The sequence below is a fragment of the Ornithorhynchus anatinus genome, chromosome 3 (genome assembly GCF_004115215.2).
Source record: "Ornithorhynchus anatinus isolate Pmale09 chromosome 3, mOrnAna1.pri.v4, whole genome shotgun sequence".
Classification (NCBI taxonomy): Eukaryota; Metazoa; Chordata; class Mammalia; order Monotremata; family Ornithorhynchidae; genus Ornithorhynchus; species Ornithorhynchus anatinus.
The window spans coordinates 21,620,320-21,644,579 of record NC_041730.1 but is presented as its reverse complement, the minus strand read 5'-3'; the positions used below and the strand labels follow the sequence as shown (position 1 = coordinate 21,644,579).

At 47.0% G+C, this 24,260-nt stretch overlaps 1 protein-coding gene across 1 annotated transcript in view; it reads left to right on the top strand.

The window, feature by feature from the left end:
- C3H11orf49 (chromosome 3 C11orf49 homolog) overlaps positions 1-24,260 on the top strand; it is a 173,629-nt gene that overhangs the window by 38,124 nt on the left and 111,245 nt on the right. Inside the window, exon 2 of the mRNA XM_029061185.1 lies at positions 5,162-5,264. Within this exon, the coding sequence (XP_028917018.1) occupies positions 5,162-5,264 (103 nt within the window). The remainder of the gene's footprint in view (positions 1-5,161; positions 5,265-24,260) is intronic.

The following is a 24,260-nucleotide window of genomic DNA, read 5'->3' as shown; positions in this document are numbered from 1 at the left end:
GACCGCGGGAGGACGTGACCCAGGGGTCGACGGCGGGATAGGCGAGACCGAGGGACGGCGAGGAGGTGGGCGGCGGAGGAGCGGAGCGTGCGGGGTGGGCGGTAGAAAGAGAGAAGGGAGGAGAGGTAGGAAGGGGCAAGGTGATGGAGAGCCTTGAAGCCTAGAGTGAGGAGTTTTTGTTTGGAGCGGAGGTCGATAGGCAACCACTGGAGTTGTTTAAGAAGGGGAGTGACATGCCCAGATCGTTTCTGCGGGAAGATGAGCCGGGCAGCGGAGTGAAGAATAGACCGGAGCGGGGCGAGAGAGGAGGAAGGGAGGTCAGAGAGAAGGCCGACACGGTAGTCTAGCCGGGATATAACGAGAGCCCGTAACGGTAAGGTAGCCGTTTGGGTGGAGAGGAAAGGGCGGATCTTGGCGATATTGTAGAGGTGAAACCGGCAGGTCTCGGTAACGGATAGGATGTGTGGGGTGAACGAGAGGGACGAGTCAAGGATGACACCGAGATTGCGGGCCCGAGAGACGGGAAGGATGGTCGTGCCATCCACGGTGACGGAGAAGTCTGGGAGCGGACCGGGCTTGGGAGGGAAGATGAGGAGCTCAGTCTTGCTCATGTTGAGTTTTAGGTGGCGGGCCGACATCCAGGCGGAGACGTCCCGGAGGCGGGAGGAGATGCGAGCCCGAAGGGAGGGGGAGAGGACAGGGGCGGAGATGTAGATCTGCGTGTCATCCGCGTAGAGATGGTAGTCAAAGCCGTGAGAGCGGATGAGTTCACCGAGGGAGTGAGTGTAAATGGAGAACAGAAGAGGGCCAAGAACTGACCCTTGAGGAACTCCAACAGTTAAAGGATGGGAGGGGGAGGAGGCTCCGGCGTAGGAGACCGAGAATGATCGGCCAGAGAGGTAAGAGGAGAACCAGGAGAGGACAGAGTCCGTGAAGCCAAGGTGAGATAAGGTATGGAGGAGGAGGGGATGGTCGACGGTGTCAAAGGCAGCAGAGAGGTCAAGGAGGATCAGAATGGAGTAGGAGCCATTGGATTTGGCAAGAAGGAGGTCACGGGTGACCTTAGAGAGAGCAGTCTCGGTAGAGTGGAGGGGACGGAAGCCAGATTGGAGGGGGTCTAGGAGAGAATGGGAGTTAAGGAATTCTAGGCATCGATTGTAGACGACTCGTTCTAAGATTTTGGAAAGGAAGGGAAGTAGGGAGATAGGACGATAACTGGAGGGGGAAGTGGGGTCAAGAGCGGGTTTTTTTAGGATGGGGGAGACGTGGGCGTGTTTGAAGGCAGAGGGGAAGGAGCCCTTGGAGATTGAGTGGTTAAAAAATGTGCCAGTCTGCCAGATCACAACACTCACCATCTTCTACCCCCTCCTAAAAGGCTGCTTCCCTCGGGAAGCCTTCCCTGATTAATTCCCACCTCCCCAAGTTACAGCACCCAACAGTTACCTTTTCTAGCATGTATTTGCCCCATCCTTTGCATTTATATATTTCTTTTAACTAGTGAAAGAGATATTATGACTTCTGAAAAGGAAAGAATGCTGCCCAGAATATATATTAGGGAAGCGGCGTGGCTCAGTGGAAAGAGCCCGGGCGTGGGAGTCAGAGGTCATGGGTTCGAATCCCTGCTCCGCCGTTTGTCCGCTGTGTGACTTTGGGCAAGTCATTTCGCTTCTCTGGGCTCAATTACCTCATCTGTAAAATGGGGATTAAGACGGTGAGCCCCACGTGGGACAATTTGATCACCTTGTATCCCCCCTAGCGCTTGGAACAGTGCTTCGCACGTACTAAGAGCTTAACAGATGCCATCCTCATTATTATTAGTATTATTATATCTCTCTTCTGTTTTTCCCTCATTCGAAATGTGCAAGCAACCAGGTATACATACCTAAATTCCCATTTCCCATTCTACAGTCTTGCGTCGTCTCTGCTTCATCTGGTAGGAATTGCTTTCTTATGTTTCTCTTTTAGTTTCCAGATTGCTTAGTGCCGTGTATTGCCCTCAGGAGGTGCTCAATAAATTGTATTACTATCACCACCTTAGCAGTTACGTTTCTACTTCCTTCCTCAACATTTATATAGCTATCGATATTTCAATAGATATTTTAATTAGTGACGATTTGTCTCCCTCATTAGATTTTAAGTTCCTGGAGGGGAGCGTCCAGGTCTTTGGCTTCTGTTATTCTCTCCCAAAAAATTAGTATAGTGCTCCGAATACGGTAGGAACTCAGTAAAGTTCAGTATAACTTTCCCTGGAAAGCTGGCAGCCCTGGCACTTTTTCTAGAGAATAGGGATTAAAGGAAGCGTGGAAGAACGAACCCTTTGTCTGTTATATTGTTATATTGTACTCTCCCAAGCGTTCAGTACAGTGCTCTGCACACGGTAAGCGCTCAGTAAATACGGGTAACTGACTAGATGACTGACTAATGTCAAGCTCTCTTGCTGTTTTTCTTTTCCAATATAATCCCCTTCCATTTTAGGAAGCACTAGAGCTGGAAATCAGTGAAATTTGTTTAATTTAAAGCTTTCCTCCCCCCACCTTTGAGGTCCCGTACAACTATTCTGCAGCCTGTGAGATGGGGGCCGGAATGATGTGTTGGCAAAAGCACTAATTTATTGAAATTCATTATTTTTAGTGGTTTTGAAATGATTGTTTACTTTGCAATTCCCTTTAATAGAGCAAGTCACAAAATGTAAATATGTCATTTGCCTAGACTTTTTGCCCAGGTGCCAAACTCGAGAAACCCCGTGAATGTCATGATTCTAATCAGAGGTCATCTTCTCCCGGCTCTGCCACTTGTCGGCTGTGTGACTGTGGGCAAGTCACCTAACTTCTCTGTGCCTCAGTTACCTCATCTGGAAAATGGGGATTAAGACTGTGAGCCTCACGTGGGACAACCTGATGACCCTATATCTCCCCCAGCGCTTAGAACAGTGCTCTGCACAGAGTAAGCGCTTAACAGATACCAACATTATTATTATTACTCTCTGGATTCCACGAGATAATTTAATTCCTCTCGGTTAGGGGTTCGGTAGGGCTCCTGAGGTTGGCAACGTTATGGCACTGGGGTGATTCCGTAATTTAGCAGCGTGGCTCAGGGGCAAGAGCACAGGCTTTGGAGTCAGAGGTCATGGGTTCGAATCCCGACTCTGTCACTTGTCAGCTGTGTGACTGTGGGCAAGTCACTTCACTTCTCTGGGCCTCAGTGACCTCATCTGTAAAATGGGGATTAAGACTGTGAGCCCCACGTGGGACAACCTGATTCCCCTATGACTACCCCAGTGCTTAGAACAGTGCTCTGCACATAGTAAGCGCTTAACAAATACCAACATTATTATTATTATTATTTTAATGTCTGTCTCCCCCCTAGACTGTAAAGGCTCCTTGTGGACAAAGAATGTGTCTGCCAATCTTCTCTAGAAGAATGTGTCTGCTAGAGAAGCAGTATGGCTTAGGGGATAGAGCACAGGTCTGGGAATCAGAAGGACCTGAGTTCTAATTCCAGCTCCTCCACATGTGTGTGTGACCTTGGGCGAGTCACTTAACTTCTCTGTGCATCAGTTACCTCATCTGTAAAATGGGGATTGAGAGTGTGAGCCCCACGTGGGACAGGGACTCTGTCCAACCTAATTAACTCGTATCTACCCAATGCTTAGAACAGTGGTTGGCATGTAGTAAGTGCTTAACAAGTACCATAATTATCATTATTATTACTATTATTACCAACTCTGTACTCTCCCAAGTCCTTAGCACAAATCTCTGCACAGAGTAAGTGCTCAGTAAATACAATTGATTGATTGATTTGGATTTTCTTGGGAAAGGTGACTGAAGGCAAGGGGTAAATGGGAAATTTGGAGAGATTTTTAAAAACCTGGCCTTTGACAGAGGGTTTTTCACTTCAGGAGAGATTGTCATTTTGACCCTACCCAAGAGGAAGCCTAAGTCCATGACTTAGGAGGGGAAACTGAGTCAATTGCGGGGGGGGGGGGCGGGGTCTCTTCATAGCTGGAATCAGAACTCGGGAGTTTTTGACTCTCAGGCTTTTACTTAATTTACCCATCACTCAGTCATGACAAAAATGCAGAAAAGGGCTGATTTTCAATCATTTGGATCTTACTGAGAACTGCGGCCGTTATAATCTGTCAGAGCTGGTAACGTTTAAGTGGGCGACGAGTGTAAATACTTTCAAGAACTGTAAAATTTTCCAGTCATCAGAGAATCATCAGAACTTTTTCTAGTCTCGCTATTCGTGCCCTCGTGCCCTCTGTTTACCAGGCGTAAAAGTGGATGTGGTAGCTGGAGGAGCTCTTCATTTGGAAAAATTGCTCTAACTGGCCCGAGGTTGGGGGGAAAAGATACCTCCGGAACAATTCCCAAATAATTTAATGCCGCCCCACAACCAAATTCCCCTCCACAAGGAACTCGCAAGAATCCTAGTGGAGAGAGTACGGCCCTAGGAGCCAGAGGACCTGGATTCTAATCCCGATTCCGTCCCTTGTCTGCTGTATGAACTTGGGCAAGTCACCTAACCTCCCTGTGCTTCAGGTACCTGATCTTTAAAATGGGGATTAGGACCATGAGCCCCTTGTGGGACATAGACCGTGTCCCACTGATAAGCATGTATCGACCCCAGTGCTTAGTACAGTGCCTGGCACATAGTAAGTGCTTAACCAGCACCATAAAACAAAGCAAAAAAAGAATCCAGAGAGAGGAAAACACAAGGTCAAAATGTGTGGTTTCAAGCAATTTTTGAATGCCATTTTGTTAAACATTAGGCACAATACTAAGCACAGAGGTAGATACAAATGAGTCAGGTTGGACACGTACCCATGTTCTTCTTAATCCCCATTTTACAGATGAGGTAACTGACCCACAGAGAAGTTAGGTGACTTGTCCAAGGTCACACAGCAGACTAGTGGCCGGAATCGGCTCCTGAGGGCAGCCAAACGAGGTGGGATTTGGGTTGAGGTCCGAACTATCTTGGTTACCAGTCCACCTCGAATGCCGAAGCAGAACGACATCCCGGCCGGCTGTTTGCTCTGTCCACCCCTCCGAGCGTGGACGGTCCAAGTGCCTTTTGCACAGCCAGGCAGTGCCCGATTAGATTGGGAGAATCTTTGCGTTCTCATGTCTCTCTTTCTCTCCCTTTCGCTTTTTCGTTGCAGCTCAGCGACACGTCCTCACGTATATGGAAGACGCAGTGAGCCAGCTGCTGGAAAACCGGGAGGAGATAAGTCAATACGGAATTGCCAGGTTCTTCACTGATTAGTAAGTACTTTGTTCTTTTGCCAGGAGGGCCAGGCCCCGGAAGGCTCTTGGAAGCAACAGGAGGGGGTTCAGAAAAAAATGGAGTGGAGTCGCATGCTGATTCTGTGTGGTCAGGGATGCTGGATTTGGCAGTGAGGAAAGGATTGCCTGTACGATGTTTCAGAGAAGAGCATTCGGCGTGGACAACCCCACCCCTCTAGTCCCAGCCACAGCAGTTATTTATGAATGGTGACCACTAGAGCAATAGAGGCATCCTCTTTTTTAAAGAGATTAGATCTGGGTTACTATTATTATTATTTTATGGGCTTATGATATGCCAAGCATTGTGATCGAGACAAGACGATCAGATCGGGTATAGTCTCCGTCCCATATGGGGCTCATGCTATAAGAGGTGAGAGAGCAAGGTGTTTTATTTCCATTTTCCAGATGAGGAAAACTGAGGCGCCCGGAGGTTAAGTGCAGCCCGAGTTGTCCCAGGAAGCCGGTGACACAGCCGGGCTAGGACCTGGCTCTCCTGACTCTCGTTCCCATGCTTTCCTCTTTCCATTAGCCGACTCTGCCCCTTCAGATTCCTTTTCTGATTTTCAACAATCACCAGTCGTAATAGGGCTGGAATTTATGGAGTGTCCTCTTGGTGCCCCAAGTAAGGACTTGGAAAGTACATCAAACTGCTTACACTCTAGCAGGAGAGGCAGATATAAAAACTTTATTTATAACTCTTTAAAATATTTATAACTCTTCACATTGTTAGCGGTTGGTTTCCCTCCCCCCAGTACACCCTTCGTGTTTCCTTCCATCACATCCTTCCTTTCAGTGTGTCTTTGCAGTTGGCTTTCCTATCTGGTATTGTTTTAGGCAGTGTTCCTCCAGGCTTTTCCAAAATGCACACTCGATGCACACATCGACTGGTCCAGGGGTTTTGTTAGATGCGGAAAAATCTTTCCCGAACACTTGCCATTTCCAGAGCCGTGCCCTTGGTAAACTTTATTTGAAAAGAGGCTGACTGAGATGTCAGGAAAACTCTATGAATTAAGTGGGAAATGGATTCTAAGTAAATATAAAGCATTGTTCCTACTGGTAAATAATTTTCTTCTGCACAGACATCATTACATCTCCTCTCCTTTTCCCCCTTATGCAATATTTTGCTTTTGTTCTATTTTCCTCTTTCATTTCTTCTGGTTTTGAGGAAGCACTCCTAGCCAGTATTAACATCCCCTTTAAGCTGCCATATGAGAACATGAACACAATTTATATCCTCTCTTCTCCTTGGAAACAGAGATTCTTCTTTTCCAGGACTTCTCTGAGTCAGAGAAGCAGCGTGGCTTAGTGGAAAGAGCCCGGGCTCGGAAGGCAGAGGTCGTGGGTTCTAATCCCGGTTCCGCCACTGATCATCTCTGTGACCTTGGGCAAGTCACTTAACTTCTCGGTGCCTCAGTTACCTCATCTGGAAAACGGGGATTAAGACTGTGAGCCCCACGTGGGGAAACCTCATTACCTTGTATCTACAACAGTGTTTGGCACATAGTAAGCGCTTAACAAATACCATCATTATTATTATTATTGTTAACTCCCTTGATGGCTTCTGCTTGGGTTGCTCTTATAGGTCCCCGATTCTCCTTGGGTCTTAAACTGAGCGGCCCGCTACATTTCTGAAAGTGAGTAATCGTAGTGGAATTGCACTTGTAAAGGGCAGGATATTTGGGAACCTAGGCGGTCCTTTTTTCCAGCTGTCGGAAGGGACCTGAGAAGGGAAAGAGTCATGCCTATTCTCATGGTGTGTTCTGGAGCAAAGGGTCCATTGCCTAGTCTTCCTTGCTTTTATAGGCCAGAAAGACCAGAAGTCAGGCGTCTAATCCGCTTTCTCTCTAACAGTAGATATTATACATGAGACTAATACTTCTTCCTACCCCCTTTACCCTCTCTATTTATCCTTCACCATCTTACTAATAATTCCAGCCCTCGATTGGATTTTGTCCCTGTTGTTATACTTTTTTTTCCTTCGGTAAAGCTCCGCATTTTGTCATTTGGCCTTTTCAAAACCCAAAAATATTCTCTGTGACTGCTTAGGGCCACAGGCTGGACTTTTCTAGCCTTCAGATTTATGCAGAGATTGACCCTTTAAAAACAGGGTCTTTTTTTACTAAGCCACTTGAACCCCTTCTACAGTCCCTTAATTCCAGGGTAACTAACCCAATAATCAATTTGGCTAAGAACTCTGATAAAAATGGCATAGACCTTGCCATAAGTCCATATCTACGGTAAGATATGTCTTTAATAAGAACGGCTTCTGTGCTTTTAAAAATCCATCTGCCCTGTGGACTTGTTTGCTGCCCCAGGGCTTCATAATTGATCACTGTGCTTTGGGGGCCCCTTCCATGCACCTCCACCGTTCTGTTCTGGGAAACCAGATTTGCCCGAGGCAGATCAGTTTGAGAGGTGGGAAGCCAGAAGCCAGCATCAAAAACCTTTCCTTGAACAAGACTTTAAAGGCTTGAATGTGTAAAATGTGTTGGAGGGAAATTGCCACGGAGGCTATTGCATTTTTCTCCCGGTTTGGATGTGCTAAATCACTACACAGAAAGTTTATATCTGGTGACCTCAAGCTCTTATTAGTTCATAGGGCCATTCCCAAAGTGGGGTGGGGGTCATATTGCTCCAAAAGAGAGGGGAGGTCTAGTGGAGTGATTTCAAGAACGGGAGTTCCATTCTTAAATGTCCCTTCCTCCCTCCACTTCCCTCCTTTCTCCAGGAGGGAAGGAACTCCCCGGAGACTTCCCTTTGCTCCCGTCTCTCTGCCATTCCCAATTCCACTCGCAAGTCCGGGGAGCTGCCGCTCTGCAAAGAAGCATCAGGTTCTCCTTGACTTGAAAACCTGGTGCTTCCTTGCAAATTGGCAGCTCTCTGGTAGGGGAATAGGCTGGAATGAAGCCAGGAAGGGTTGTGGGTGGGCATCAGTGCCAGCCTCCTCTCCCGGCCCCTCCTGGTGGGAGGCTGGACAGATGCTGCTGCTCAGGGTGGCACAAGGAAATGGAAACTTGGAAACTTGCGAAAGAGGTCGTGTCTTTGGCTCAGGCAGGCATTTTTGCTCTGCGAGGCGATGGCTCTCTCCCAAGTCCCGCTTGCTGGGAGACGCGGGGTCCAGGACGATTGCCCCGATCGGTTCCACCTTTGGGATCGCCCTGTTTATTCTGATGCCCAGAAACTAAACTCCCCCAAACCTCTCTCTCGGGTTTTGGCTCTTGACCTCTGTAGGTAACCAGGGGTTTCTGCAGTCGGTTGACTTTTTGGCGGTGCAATTGGATCTGGCTGCCTCCGAGCTACAGGAAGCTCGATTCCTAAATATATTAACAGCACACTTCCAGCTCCGACTTTCAAGTTCACACCTTGAGGCCTTTTGTGCTTCTAATCATGGCAATTTAACCTTTAAACAACGATGTAAGTGCCCTCTGAAATTGCTTCTGGAAGCTTCTCCTGCCTATTTTCAGGGTCTGCCTGCACCCTCACTTGGGCTGTCACTCTCCTGCTTTTTGGTGTTTTCAAACAAATCCGTGATTGTTCCCGTAAATCCGGATAAGCGGTAAAACACGAGAAACTGAGCGGCAGTGTGTTTATGTCTGCGAGGCTCGTGTGATCTTTAGATCGTATTTCCCTGGACACTCTTGAAAGGGAGAATCTAAATCTTGGGGGATTTTCTTTCATGTTGCTTGCAACCTCTACCTCTGACTGTTTCCCCACAACTTGGAGAAAGTGGAAGGAATTATTCTTGGGAGGGGCCTCTCCAGGAGCAGATTTCCCCAAAAGGGTGAGATGGCAGAGGAAATTGTGAACGCCACTACACAAGAAAATGAAGTTAAAAATACCGTGACCAGAAAATCTCAACCGAACATCGTGGGACTCTGTCGGCAATTAACAAAATAAAAGATTATGGGTCCCTTGACACAAAGGGAAATAATGATGAGAAAGAGAGAAATGAACTGGAAGGTGACGAATCCTATTACCACCAGGAATCGCCGAGGGTAAATTATGGTGACCAACCTTGGAGCGTCAGGTAGCTTGACCTCTGAAGGTCCACAAAGGAAATGATCAGCCTTCAATCTTGCGTTTTGACTTTGACCGATGCCTTTGACGAATCTCAGAGTAGCTATTTCCTTTGTGGCTGTGGGTTATTTCTCTAACATTCTGAGTTTAATTTTTGCGTTAATAGATATGTAAAGGAAAACATCTGTGAGTCGGACACTTTACAGAACGTGGATATTGTGTTGAAATGAAGCAAGCTGCAAGGCAGTGTGGAAAAAAAACCACGATTTGAGCAGGCTCTGCCTGCTGCTTAGTGACTTTAAGAGTTCATGGCCTTGGTACCAGTCCAGCAAGATGGGGCTTAGTGACTGGTGATATTTCCTGCAGATGAACCCAGTTTACCTTGAAACTGCTTACTGGGGGTAATGGAGGCAAACTAGGCCCGTGAAATGAGCCATTAGGCTCCTGCCCATTTCAAACGGTGCTAATATTCACTGGGGTCTTAATAATCAGATTGCCCTGTGCAGATTCAGAGCAAAAATGGAATTACCTTCTGCATAATTTCCTTCCAATATAGAGACCTCTGCCCAAGCTGCCCCAGTTATTGGTAATAAGTAAATAATTGTCATTTGGGGGCTCATCAACACCAATTAGATCATCCTCTTCCTTCATTCAGGATCTCCTTTCCTAGAAATAGATCCGATTACTTATATCTATAAACACTTCTGGATGGGAGAGGTTGCCAGGCCTTTAATGGCTCGGAGGGAGTCTGTTCTGCCTGGGCTTAGGAAGGGTCACTGGGCTAACAAACAGTGGTTTAAGGCACAGGATGTAGCTAGGAACCAAGAGAACTCATCTTTTGATCTTGATGGTTCTGTGAGAAGATAAAATCCTGGACACCCCCTTGTTACTTTTCCGATCTCTAGAGCTCTTTTCAAGACTCCCTCTTCCCCAGGTCTTTTCTCAAACCACCATAAAACCTGCAGCTGATGATGTAGATGATCATCAATAATGACAATAATAAGCGTCAACCCCCGTGACCATTGACATCCTCCCAGAGGTCACCTGCTTCCCTCCCAAAATCTTTTATCCCTCTTCTCCCCCTGTTTGTATTCTGAAAAGCTCTACAGACTGCACAAGCAGGCAGAGTTCTCATAGATTCAGTCTGATGTTGAGAGGATTTTTGATGCTTTATAGACATTTGTGAATAATAAGAATAGTTTAGATCTTAGAATAGGAAGATATGAGACGACTCGTATGTGCTTTCAGGGAAAGAGCATTAATAATATCACCCAGATTCATAGTTATTCTCAGAATTCAGACAGGAAGTTGCACACCTGTTTTCTATCCCCTTGATGATCATGCAGTAAAATATACCAGAACCTAATCTGAGCCTTTTTTGTTGTTTCAATGAGGAGAAATCCATGAAACATGAACTTTATAAGTGCACTGTTGCGGGAAAGGGAATCATTGTAATGTATGCTCAAGAATGACTTCGGTTGTAATTCTGATCAAAACAATCCAAGCGTATATTTCAGTTGTTTTTGCCAGGTGCTTCTAGCACCGTTAAAGGATAGGTTGACCCCTCTTCCAAAATAAGCCACGGGCGTCCAGTCCTTTAAAAAAAAAATTCAGCCAGACTAGCTCCTCAAAACCAAACCAGGTCAATTTTCATTTACAGAGCCCTGAAGGGAGAGCTTTCCAGGTGGTGTGATTTCCAAAGCCCATTCGCCTCTATGAAATTTAAATCTTAGTCAGTCAGTCATATTTATTGAGCACTTACCGTGTGCAGAGCTCTATACTGAGCGCTTGGGAGAGTACCATATGACAATAAACGGATACATTCCCTGCCCACAACGAGCTTTCAGTCTAGAGTTTCCTTTGAAGCAAGCTGCTGACGGTGTCACCTGCAGAAATGGGTAGAAATTCGGGAGTCTCCCTTCCCTGCTGCATCTCCTCTTCACGTGCTCCTCATACTTCCCAGTCTGTCCCCCCCCCATTTCTACTGTTAGAGGAAGTGGCCAGCATCATTTTGATCAGCTGATAAAGAGGTCATCACCAGGTGAAGTTCCCAGCCTCCAGGTACGTGATTAGCATCATAGGACAGTGAGTATGTTAAATGATCCTTCTAATACCACACTGAAGCCAATGGACAAGAGTGAACTGTAACCCTCATCTTGCCCACAAGCCCGAAAAACTACTGGGACAGCGCCCCGCCCCCAGCTCACATCAGAGGTTGGCACACCTCCCTTCATGAATATGACGTGGCACGGTCTGAAACATGACTCTGGAACGTCTTGTCCTTCTTGCCACCGTGAGCAGACATTATCACGGAAGGACAGCTAAACGGGATATTTGGCCTTTTCCATTTTGTCACTTTTTAGCCAAAAATAATTAGGGACTACATAGTGCCGAGTCTTTATGACTCTGAACCCAGGGAAACAAAGAAATCTGCCAATTTACTTAGACTGTCTCTTTTCAGCTACAAAGTTCACAGAGTGATTATAGGAAGCGGTTGAGGAGTACTTGACCAAGGAAGTGATTTCACAGCCCAGTGGTCCCTTTCCTCGTTTTGAAGTCTGAGGGTCAGAGGTTAGAGAACTGATCAATGGGTCCAGGTTCAACCTGGCAGGAAGGCCCTCACCTTCCTTACTTCCTTCCTCCCCTCTCAACTTCTTTTAAAGTCCCTGGGGGAATTTAGCCTCGAAGAACCTGTCCAGAAAGAGGAAGAAGAGGGAAGTACTTCAGTCTTTCGCTGAATTGCTCCCAGGGCTTATTGATTTCATTTTTGTTTTCAAAAGAACCACTTTACCAGCTAGATATCATGATTTTTTTTAAGCACTAACTATGTGCCAATTACTGTACTAAGTGCTAGGCTCGATGGATACAGTCCATGTCCCACATGGGGCTCACAGCGTTCATCCCCCTTTTACAGATGAGGTAACTGAAGCCCAGAGAAGTGAAGTGACTTGCCCAAGGTCACGCAGCAGATAAGTGGCGGCTCCCAGGCCCGTGCTCTCTCCACTAGGCCACTCTGCTTCTCAATTAGAGAATTCAACGTCCTCATAGGACCGAATATTTCTCCTTATAGGAATGGCTTGTTGGATCTGTAAATGATTATAAAAGGATCTTCATCTAGCCCAGCGTAAAATTCTTAAAATTGTCCCGGTGTCTTTAGTTGGTAGCTAGGTACATACAGTCTTGGGGCCGGAGCTGCATCTCTATAGTATTTAGATAAAGAAATATAATTCATCGTAGCCTTAGGCACTTCACTTTATGCTCATTAAGGCAAGAAGCTTGTTTACACTTGTCAATGCTCTTAACTCTTTTTCTATAGATTTGATAAATGCCAAGATATATGGAGACTATTAGTATAGCTTTGGCAGTGGAGTAGAAACGAATGATAAAACCTTATCTTTCTTGAACCTATATCGATTCATTGATATTCAACGATAAGGACATGGGTTCTTATTCCGGATCTGTCACTTGTCTGCTGTGTGACCTTGGGCGAGTCACTTAACTTCTCGTGTCTCAGGCACCTCATCTATAAAATGGGGATGAAGACTGTGAGCCCCATGTGGGACATGGACTGAGTCTAATCTGATTAGTTTATATCTAATCCAGTGTTTAGTACAGTGCCTGGCACATAGTAAATGTTTAACAAATACCAATTTTTTTTAAAGAAAGCCCATGCCATAGGATCCTTAAGGATATGTGCATCCATCCTTTTCCCTTTCCTGACTGCTGTCTTCAATCATTTACTTTCTGATAGCTCCTTCCCCTCTGCCTGCAAACTTACCCATGGCCTCGACGCTTCAAAAAAAAACCCCAAACCGCAACTTTTCCTGTAGACTGTAAGCTCCTTGCGAAAAGGGATCCCACCTACCAAGGATGTTGTGTTTTCCCAAATGTTTAGTACAGTGCTGTGCACACAGTAAGTGCTCAATAAATACTATTGATGGATTGATTCTCTGGACCCTACTGCACCATCCAGATATCATCCAACCTCCCTCCTCCCATTTCTATCCGAACTCCTCGAACGGATTGTGTACTCCCGCTGCCTTCACTTCTTTTCCAGCTCTCTTATTGACCCGCTACAATCTGGCTTCCACCCCCGTCACTCCATTGCAACCACCCTCTCCGACGTCACCGATGATTCCCTCCTTGGCAGATCTAACTAATCTAGTCTGTCCTAATCCTCTTTGACCCCTCAGGGGACTTTGATAGTGTGGGCTACTCCCTTCTCTTGGAAACACTGTTTCATCTTGCTTTTTCTGATGGAGAGCTCTCCTGTTTCTCCCCTTATTCTTCCTTTCCCAGTCTATTTTGCCGGCTTTCCTCGTCTTCCACTCCCTAACTGTGAAGGTCCCTCAAGACTCTGTTCTGAGCCCCCTTCTCTTCTTAATCTACATTCTCTTTGGCAACATGACCTCGTGGAAAGACCACAGGCCTGGGAGTCAAGTGACCAGGGTTCTAGTTCTGGCTCTCCACTTGCCAACTGTGGATCGTTGTAGGAGTCATTTAACTTCTCTGGGTTTTGATTTCCTCATCTGTAAATTGGGGATGAAATACCCGTCCTCCCTTCCTCTTAGACTTTGAGCCCTGTGTGGACAGGATCTCAGTCTGATCTGAGGTTTTGGGTATCTGTCCGAGGACTAATCCTGTTGGTTCTTCCTCAACATTTCCAGAATCCGCCTCTTCCTCCAAATGGCCCCCACACTGATTCAGGCACTAGTCACATCCCAGCTTGACTCCTACACCAGTCTCTTCAGTGACCTCCCTGCCTCCCAACTCTTCCCACTCCAGTCCATACTTCACTCTGATGCCTTGATCATTTTTCTAAGATGTGGCTCAGCACCCCACTCTCAAAAACCTCCAGTGATCGCCCATTCTTTTCGGCATCGTGTAGAAACTCCTGACCATCAGCTTCGATCAGCTGTCTCTTTCGTACTTATTGCCCACTCTGTTCTTCCATTACCCCCTAGTCCGCATCCTCTTTTTCTCTCAAGCCCATTGATCCACTGTGCTTCATCCTCATCTCTCCTGCCACTGGCCTCTTGCTCACTCCCTCTCTCTTGCCTAGGACAAATTCCCCTTTCACAGCTGGTGAGCCCTGCTTTCTCCATCTTCAAAGCCTTTTTATTTTTACAGTATAGCCACTCTACTAAGCGCTGGGGTAGATATAAACTAATCAGGTTGGACACAGCCCCAGTCCCACATAAAGCTCACAGTCTCAATCCTCATTTTACAGATAACTGAGGAACAGAGAAGTTAAGTGACTTCCCCAAGGTCACACGGCTGGCACGCGGTGGAGCCGGGATTAGACCCTGGAAGACAAATGGCAGAACCGGGATCAGACGCCTTTCTGAAATCTCATCTCCTCTTAGAATGTGAATCCCCCCAGGGATAGAGGCCATGTCTAATTCCCTTCTGGGTATTTTCTCCCAGCCCTTAGTACAGTGCTCTGCACATAGTAAGTGCTTAATAAATTCTCTTTCTACACTTCCAGGAGACCTTTCCCCATTAAATTCTTATCTTTGTATCCCAAATCCCCTCAACTACCCCTTCAGGGTTTCCAGAAATACACTACCTAAGTACTTGGGCACCCGCACTCTATAACATATTTTATATTTTATCATCTCCACATATCTGTCATTTATTTTAATGTCTGTCTCCCACACTTGATTGCAAGTTCCTTATCCATTCATTCATTCCATCATATTTATTGAGCATTTACCGTGTGCAGAGCACTGTAGTGAGCACTTGAGAGAGTACAAGAAAGCAATAAACCGACACATTCCCTGCCCGCAACGAGCTAACGGTTGTGGGAGTCTACTAATTGATGATGATGTTGGTATTTGTTAAGCGCTTACTATTTGCCGAGCACTGTTCTAAGCGCTGGGGTAGACACAGGGGAATCAGGTTGTCCCACGTGGGGCTCACAGTCTTAATCCCCATTTTACAGATGAAGTAACTGAGGCACTGAGAAGTTAAGTGACCCGCCCAAAGTCACACAGCTGACAAGTGGCCGAGCTGGGATTCGAACCCATGACCTCTGACTCCCAAGCCCGTGCTCTTTCCACTGAGCCACACAGCTTCTCTACTAATTCTCCTGTACTCCTCTAAATACTTAGTGGTGTGCTTTGCACACAACAGGTGCTCAGTAAATCCTGTCGATTGATTGATTAATTGAGGGAATTTCTAGGACTCTGCCAGGACCACAGAACCTTTTCTCCGAGGAAAGGGAAGACTAAGGAGACCTGGAGCTTGACCGTTGCCGTCTCTGCGAGATGTCACATCTCTTAATTGTCGTTGGATAGTGTGGAGACAGTTGTTTGAGTCACTCTCATTGGTTTTCAGCTGCCTGGCAGGTACCCGGTTATTGTTACTAACCTGTGGCTGTAAGGCAGATCTTTCCGCTTGAACCCTTTCATTCATTTATTCAATCGCATTTATTGAGCGCTTACTTTGTGCAGAGCACTGTACTAAGTCTGGGAAAGTACAATTTGGCAGCAAATGGAGACAATCCCTCCCCAACAGTGGGCTGACAGTCTAGAACGGGGGAGACAGACAACGAAACAAAACAAGTAGACAGGCATCAATAGCATCAATATAAATAGAATTATAGATGTTTACACATCATTAATAAAATAAATAGAATAGTAAATATGTACCTGTACACATAAGTGCCGCGGGGTCGGGGGTAGAGCAGAGGGAGGGAGTCGGGGCGATGGGGAGGGGAGGAGGAGCAGAGGAAAAGGGGGCTCAGTCAGGGAAGGCCTCCTGGAGGAGGTGAGTTTTCAGTAGGGAACCTTGAACAAGGAGACGTATCCTGCTGATTTACTGCTACTGAATTGCTGTAATTTCTTCACCCAATTTTGAGGAGAGGTTCTAGCAGTGAGGTCCCACCAAGACCGAACCCAGTTAACGCAAGAGTTCCCAAAGCCACCCAAATTCCTACTAAGACACGAAGTCCCAAGGAGCTGAGTTGTTGGGCTGTGGAAGTAGGTGAGAACATAATGAGATCATTAAAGGAAAAGCTAGAAAATAGCTCGTCTCTGCACGTGCCCAAGGGAATATGCCTTAAAGAGAAGTCTTCGGAGAAGCAGCGTGGCTTAGTGGAAAGAGCCCGGACTTGGGAGTCATAGGTTGTGGGTTCTAATCTCGGCTCCGCCGCTTATCAGCTGGGTGCCTTTGGGCATGTCACTGAACTTCTCTGGGCCTCAGTGACCTCATCTGTAAAATGGGGATTAGGACTGTGAGCCCCACGTGGGACAGTGCCTGGCACACAGTAAGCGCTTAACAAATGCCATCAGTATTATTACTGTTAATATTATTAAAGTCATCCCCTTCTCACCACTGAGCATTAAAAATGAAATTTCTGTGGTGATTCTTTTTTATGGTATTTGTTAAGCACTTACTGTGTGTCAGGCACTGTGCTAAGTGCTGGGACATTGTACTAAGCTCTTCCCCGCGCGAGTTAACCTATTGACTGGCCTTCCAGCTTGCTCTCGCTTCTCTCTCTCGGGTCTCTGATCCGATTCCTTTCTCCAAGCAGCTTGGGAGTGAGAAATATTAGGGAATCTCGTCCCCTTTCTCGGATCCCCTTTGCACTGCCCGGGTTTCCCGCAGTTCAGGTCGGAGGTAGTCCAAGAGCATTTGCTGACGCCCTAAGTGACCCTCTTGCCTTTCGGTCGAGCCACAGGCCCGTTTCCCCCTGCATACTGATTTTCAGGAGCCGAAGGGGGCAGGAGGCATCAACTGGTCGAGACCGGCTGACTTGCGTCTCTCCCTCCTCTTGCCTGGAGGAGTGTGGTGATGTGCTCAGCGTAATGAAAAGCAGACGTTCCCTGCTGAGGTCATCGCTCCTCATACTGGCAGTCTGCTCCAGGAAGCTGTTTATCTGTGCTCGCTGAGCCAAACTCTAGCCTCTTGTACAGTCGGAATGTACCAAGAAACCACAGAGCCCAGAGAGGGAATGCTAAAAAGACAATTCCAGGCATGGAGAGGTTATTTACACCACGCAAGCTGCAGCGGGGACGGTGGAGGGGTAATTAATCCAGCTACACACTCCCTCAGATTCAGTGAGGACTCATTTTTCAACCTACATGTACCCTCAGAGGATCCGGGCCTTCGACATTCAAATCTCCTCAAGCTGCGTAAGGAAGGCGTAGAGAGTCTGATCGATAAATCTGCACCATCTAAGTCTTTCCCATTCGGAGAAGTGCCGTATTTTAGAACCCAAACAGTATGTCCAGGCTCTCGGTGTGCCCAGCTTTCTCCATCTTTTCCCCTTGTTTGTGCCATGCCTGTTATCCCACTGGACAGTGTCCAAATGCTAAACGAAGTCAACTCTTTCCAGACTTTAGTCTCATTCCCCCTCTCTTTGGAAAGCAGCAGCTGCAATCCCAAGAATTTAGAGAAGGGTGCCTCTAGGCTACCATTATCTGCTCCCTACCTTTCCTTTCCGTTCCGCACTGTACTCCGGGTTGTAACCAGAGGCAGCGTGGCCTCGTGGAAGGAGTGCGGCCTGGCCGACAGGAGACCCAGGTTCTAATCCCAGCTCTGGCATCGCCCTGCTCTGGGAAGCGCATTTAATCTTTCTCAGATTCTCTTTTCTCGTCTGTAAAATAGGGATAAAGTGCCTTTCTCAGATTCTGTTTTCTCGTCTGTAAAATAGGGATAAAGTGCACGCTTTCCCTACCTCTTAGATTGTGAGCCGTGTGTGGGACAGGGACCACCTCTGATCTGATGATCTTGTATCCAGGGTTAACCCAGTGCTTGGCACGTAGTAAGCTTTTAATAAATGTTGTAATTACAGTAGATATTCTAGAATACAGCGTATATGGATTTAAAATAAACCCCAAAACCTCAATTTTCTTGGTGCCCTGTTCAGGGTCTGGCTTAGTCATCTTCTTTGGGAAGGGAAGAAATAGATGGTTTTGACTCAGTTAGAATTTGCCTACTGTATTTGAGTTGCCTTCAGATTAATCTTCCGTCTATGTCATTACCATCATCAAATAATGGATATTCTCTTTCCTTCTCTGATACAGTGTCATGAAAAATCTTGAAAATTAGGTTAAAAAATGTATCGCAATATTAGGCTAAATTCCAGCACTGGAGACATCTTGAGGGGTCATCTCTTTCTCCTCACCTCCACACAGGAGTGGTCTTGTGACTTTATCCTCTGCTCTGTCATAATTATCCTTTACCAACGATAATTCATAAATATTCAGATCATCCGAGTGACAGTTGTGTATTACCTTGTGTGCTTTTGGAGAAGCTGGAGGAATGGGCAATTTGAAATGAATCTTGAATGGTGAGAGCAGTAGAACTTACTCGTATTTGAAGGGTCTTGAAAATATGGACGTAGTGAAGACGACAATTCCCCCAGTTCTACGAAAAGCACTCGTATCCGTCAAGGTCTGTGTAGTCAGTTCCTTAACGTTAATGGGACGTTATGCTTACAGATGTTCTGTCTAAGCAGCGTGGCCTACTGGATAGATCACGGGCCTGGGAGTCAGAAGGACCTGGGTTCTTATCCCGGCTCTGCCGCTTGTCTGCCGTGTGACCTTGGGCAAGTCACTTTAACTGGTCTGCGCCTCACTCACCTCCTCGGTAAAATGAGGATTAAGCCTACGAGCCTATGTGGGACCTGATTAGCCTGAATCCACCCTAGCTCTTAGAACGGTTAGACTGTAAGCCCGCCAAAGGGCAGGGACTGTCTCTATCTGTTACCAATTTGTACATTCCAAGCACTTAGTACAGTGCTCTGCACATAGTAAGCGCTCAATAAATACTATTGAATGAATGAATGAAAGGTGCTCGACACATAGTAAACACTTAGCAAATGCTATTATCATTATTATTATTGTTGTTGTTATAAACCTAGATGGCAGAAGAGACTCTACCACTGGTCAGGCACAACAAAGGGAAAGACTTTTGCACTGGAAAATTGCACAGACAGATGAAGAAGTGATAGGGAGCAAAACGACATAACAATGGACAGGGACTTAGAGATGGAGAAATTTTCCTATTCTTTTCGTATGGTATTTATTAAATGCTTACTATGTGTCGAGCAATGTTCTAACAGCTGGGGTAGATATAAGTTAATCAGGTTGCACACCGTCCCGCATGGGCCTCACAGTCTAAGAGAGAAGAGAACAGGTGTTGAATCCCCATTTTACAGTTGGGGAAACCGAGGCACAGAGTAGTTAAATGACTCGCTCAGGGTGTCGCACGGCAACCAGTCGGCAGGCCCAAGATTGGAACCCAGGTCCCCGGACTCCCAGGCCCGTGCTCTTCCCCCTAGGCCACGCTGCTTCTCTTGGAATATTCCGGAGGGGCAGTCACAGCATCTCCGTAATGGAACCAGTCTTCGAGAATGAGCCTCTCGATGGTGAGGGCCTCTTCAGGGGACCTCTTCACCACTTCCTACCGTCGGGTGCCTCGAAAGGGGTGTGAGAAACAACCCAAGGAAAGCGGCACTCCGATGGAGGAAGCTTAAAAGAAGCAAAATCGTAATGACGACCAGATGTCCCTTTCCCAGTGCCGGTTGATTTCTCTTGGTTTTGCTTCGTCTTGACCGTCTTTGTCAGAGCCCAATGGGCAGGGTCTTGATCTTTCCTCAGTTTCACATACCAGCCAGTAAACTGATGGTACTTAGGAAGCTCTGTGATCTAATGAACAGAATGCTCAATTGTAAACAGGATTAGATTAGTCAACAGGGCAAGGAAACATTTCTTTGTAGCCCCCTCTCCCTGTGTGTCAAGGATGCTTGAGGATGTTTTCTGAAGTCTAGTGGCCCTTTCTAGGGTTTAGGGTCCCTCTCTTTGTCTCTCTCGAGGATGTTGGTTTTTGTTTTTTTTTGTTGTTGTTGTTTGTTTGTTTCCTCCCCGGATCTAATCCCGAAGGAAAGAAACCCGAGTTCCACTCCTGACTCCACTTCTACAAGCCCCCTTTCCTTTCTGTACCCGAGCTTCTTATAAAATACAAACCCCATAGGCTGTTGAAAGAATAAATCGAATTCCATAAAGCCTTTGGCTCTATTCGGCTGGAGGTGGATCTAATCCCCAAGCGGTGCCGTCATTATGGCGGGATGTATAACGTTACTTAGGGCGAGGCAGAGGAGAGTGCCCTTTTGCCAGCTGCTTTGTTCCCGGCAGGAGTTCCCCACTCTGGCTTCCCGGTTTTGCCTGACCCACTTTGGGAACTAGCTGCTGTATTCGTGCCAGCCGAGCCCTCCGGGTCATTGTCCCTGAAACCTCCTGAAGGGTGAAGAGCACCTGACGATGAATCTGAAAGCCTCCATCCTCGGTGATTGATGCTCGCCTCTGCGGGCTCTCCAAAGCCCCCTTCCCTTTTTCCTTAAGCACCTTCAAGCATTTCTGCATGGCTACCCACCCTCTTCCATTATACCTCCCCCTCCCGCCTTCCTGAATGCTGGATTTCCCAGCTCACAACTCTAAGAAGGAGCTTTATTTCAGACTAGAAAGGGGCCCCCATATGTGGCCTATTATATCCATATCAACTTGCTTACCCTTTTCAAACAGCTATTGTCTTTTAATAGGGTCCTGCCTGGCAGGGGGAGTCCTTAATTCCTGCCATATAAGAATGGGCAGCTTGAGTTACAGCAAGCTGCAGTACGGTGCTCTGATCAAAAGGCCTCTGTTGTTTTTGGGATTTTTTTTCCTCCTTCTCTCTCTTTTTATATCCCGGGCTAATAATTCAGCACAGCGAGGTCATTACGGGCCTTGAATTGAGAGTTGAGGGTGTTAGATTACTGAGCCAGCATAAGGGGAGGGGGGAAATCTGGGAGGATCTGGGGGGCTCTCAAGAAAGATAAAGGGATTCTGGCGAGGAGAGCAAGCCCAGCCGCCTCACTGATTTTTGATTATTTTTTGGTAATCCGCCCTGTTTCCAGAAACCATTTCCTGGACTCGGAAGCCTCTCTCTTGAGCCGAGCTGGGAACCGATACACCTCCCGGGAGGCAAGGTCCGGGGGCTGGAAGCTCACAGGCCTTCACGTGGCATTTGCCAACCATCTCCTCCTCCCCTGCGGTAAAAGGCCCTCGCTTCTCTCCGGCCGCATTCGGCCAGAGACCGTACGGAAGTACCGCTGACCTCTTGGAGATATTTTAGTGAGAGGAGGCCTTCTCCGGCGTAATCGCTGTGGGGCTAAACCATTCCTGAGAATTCATGATCTCCACCAGCCTAGCCTTCGTTTAATTCTCAATTACCATCAGAGGTTTCTTTGGTTTTTGGAAAAATCTCTGACCTACCGCTCTCGTGGCCACCCTTCGTATGGGACGGGCAGGATGCTGAGCACGGGGAAGAGGAGACTTCTTGGTGATTGCCCTACATAGCTCAGTTTACGTGGTCTGGGCGGCGCGTGACTCCTTCGCCACCCCTTGATAGCTTTGGATTTTCACATTTCAGCTCCTGCTAAATCCTACCGGTTCCTCCTTCTCAACAGGTCGCGTATCTGCCCATCCCTCTCCACCCAGGGTGCTACCACCTTGGTCCAAGCTCCTGTCCTATCGTGGCTTGGCTGTGGACACAGCCTTCTCGCTGATCTTCCTGTCTCCATCCTCTCCCCTCTCCTGCTATACTACCTGCTTCCGCATAGACCGACCCCCTTCCGGAAGCATCACTCCTATCACATCTCCCCTCTCCTCAGATCTTTCCAGGGAGTTCCCGCTGTCCTCGGTATCAAGCAAAAATTCCCCACAGTCGGCTTCCAGTCTTGCTACCAATTCTTCCCATTTTACAGGTTGGACCTCTTCACCCGCTACTCTCCTGCTCACTCTTTTTGTTCTTCCTAAACCGCCCTTTTAACTGTATCTCACTCCTGATTTCCCACCTCTGACCTGTCACTCGTGTTGTTCCCCCAGGCTGGAACTCTCTCCCCGCCTTCATCCAACAGACCACAACTCTCCCCACCTTTAAAGCCCTCCTAAAATCCCGTCCCTTTCTCAATATATTCCCAACAGCCTGTCACTTAAATCCATTAGCCACCTCTAATATAGTACCTATATATTTATGTATACCCTCCCTCAGCTCTAAGGCATGCGAGTGTCTGTGTATGATTGATCATTCAGTTGATTTATTTTGATTACGCTATCTAACTATTTTTGTGTCTCTCTCGCCATTAGAATGTAAACTCCCTATGGACAGGGACTGTGTCCGATGCTGCCGTTTAACTTTCCCAAGGGTGTAGGCCAGTGTATTCCACCCAGCCGACGCTCAATAATTTATCTTTATTTAAGTGAGGATATTGAGACAATCAGTGTACCTGACTGAAATGTTGGTGATGGACTAAATAGACCTGGGGAGAAAATTAAAGACTCTCATAATATTCTAATATAGGGAGAGGCGATCGGAGGCTCCTGGAGCATCGTCTTAAATTTTTATGTTCCCCATTTATTACTTCCTGGAGGAACTACGCAAGCATCTCCAGGGAGATTGTGGAATATCCTTCTCTGGAAGCATTCAAGCAAAGGATAGATTTTCATCTGTGAGATTGTTTAGGCTAGGTCCTTCCTAGCTTTGATTCATAAAGAAAATTCTGGAAATGGAGAGAAAGGAGGACAAAAACCCACTTAAATTCACTTAAAAGCCCACAGGAAAAAAGATGCGGGCAGGGTGAAACAGAATGTGTGTCCAGAAAATTGAGAATTTGTAAGTAGACCAGTGAGAGAGTAAAAAAACCTGCTAAGTAAGGATCGTATTTTCAATGAGGGCCCTAAAATGATCGCAGCACCTCAGTTTGGGGGACCCTGGGCATAATTAAAAATATAGGGAAGCTGATTTAAATATAATCAGTTTCCCTATATTTAAATCATATATTTAAATCTGCTATCTTAGTCAATCACTCCATTCTATTTACAAAGTGCTTATTTAGCACAGAACACTGTACTAAGCACATGGGAGAGTACAATATGGTTAGCAGACACGATCTCCGTGCGCCAGGAGCTTACACTCTGGGAGGGAGTCAGACTCCAAAATAAATTACAGGTAGGAGTAAGCAGTAGAGCACAGAGATATTTACGTAACTGCAAGGGGGTGGGGGGCGAATACCCAAGTGCTTAAACTGCTGAAATGGCAGCTGTGGGAAGACTAAGAATAGGGTGAGGAGATGAGAGATTATTCTGGGAAGGCCTCCTGGAAGAGATGGGGTTTCAGAAGGGCCTTGAAGATGTGGAGAGCAGCGGTCTGCCAGATGTGGAGACGCAAGCGGGACGGAGGGCGGGAGCAACCGTGTGAGATGAGTCCAAGGCACTGACTGGAGGAATTAAGCCTGCTAGTTGGAGTGTAGTGGGAGAGGATCCAGGGGAAAAATCAGTCAGTAGTATTGAACGAGCACTTACTGTGTGCGCAACACTATGCTAAGCGCTTGGGAGAGTACAGAATAAGCGAGTTGGCAGACCCATTCCCGGCCCGCAGTGAAGTGGGAAGAACCCTTGTCGAGTGCCTTAAAGACAGTGCCTTTGAGCCGATGTTCAGGTGTTTCTGCTTGATAGGAGAGGGATGGGAATCCATCGGAGGTTTTGGAGAGGTGGGAAGACTTGCACAGAATGATATTCCAGGAAAATGATCCGGGCAGCAGAGTGAAGTAATAATAATGTTGGTATTTGTTAAGTGCTTAATATGTGCAGAGCACTGTTCTTAGCGCTGGTGTAGATACAGGGTAAGCAGGTTGTCCCACATGAGGCTCACAGTCTTAACCCCCATTTTACAGATGAGGTAACTGAGGCCCAGAGAAGTGAAGTGACTCGCCCACAGTCACACAGCTGACAAGTGGCAGAGTCGGGATTCGAACCCATGACCTCCGACTCCCAAGCCTGGGCTCTTTCCACTGAGCCACGCTGCTTCTCCTACCGACTGGAAGGAGGGCGAGGAGGTGTCTGGGGAGGCTGATGACCAGCGATTGGACTAGTGTCATGGCAGTTTGGTGGAAAGGAAGGGATGGATTCTGGG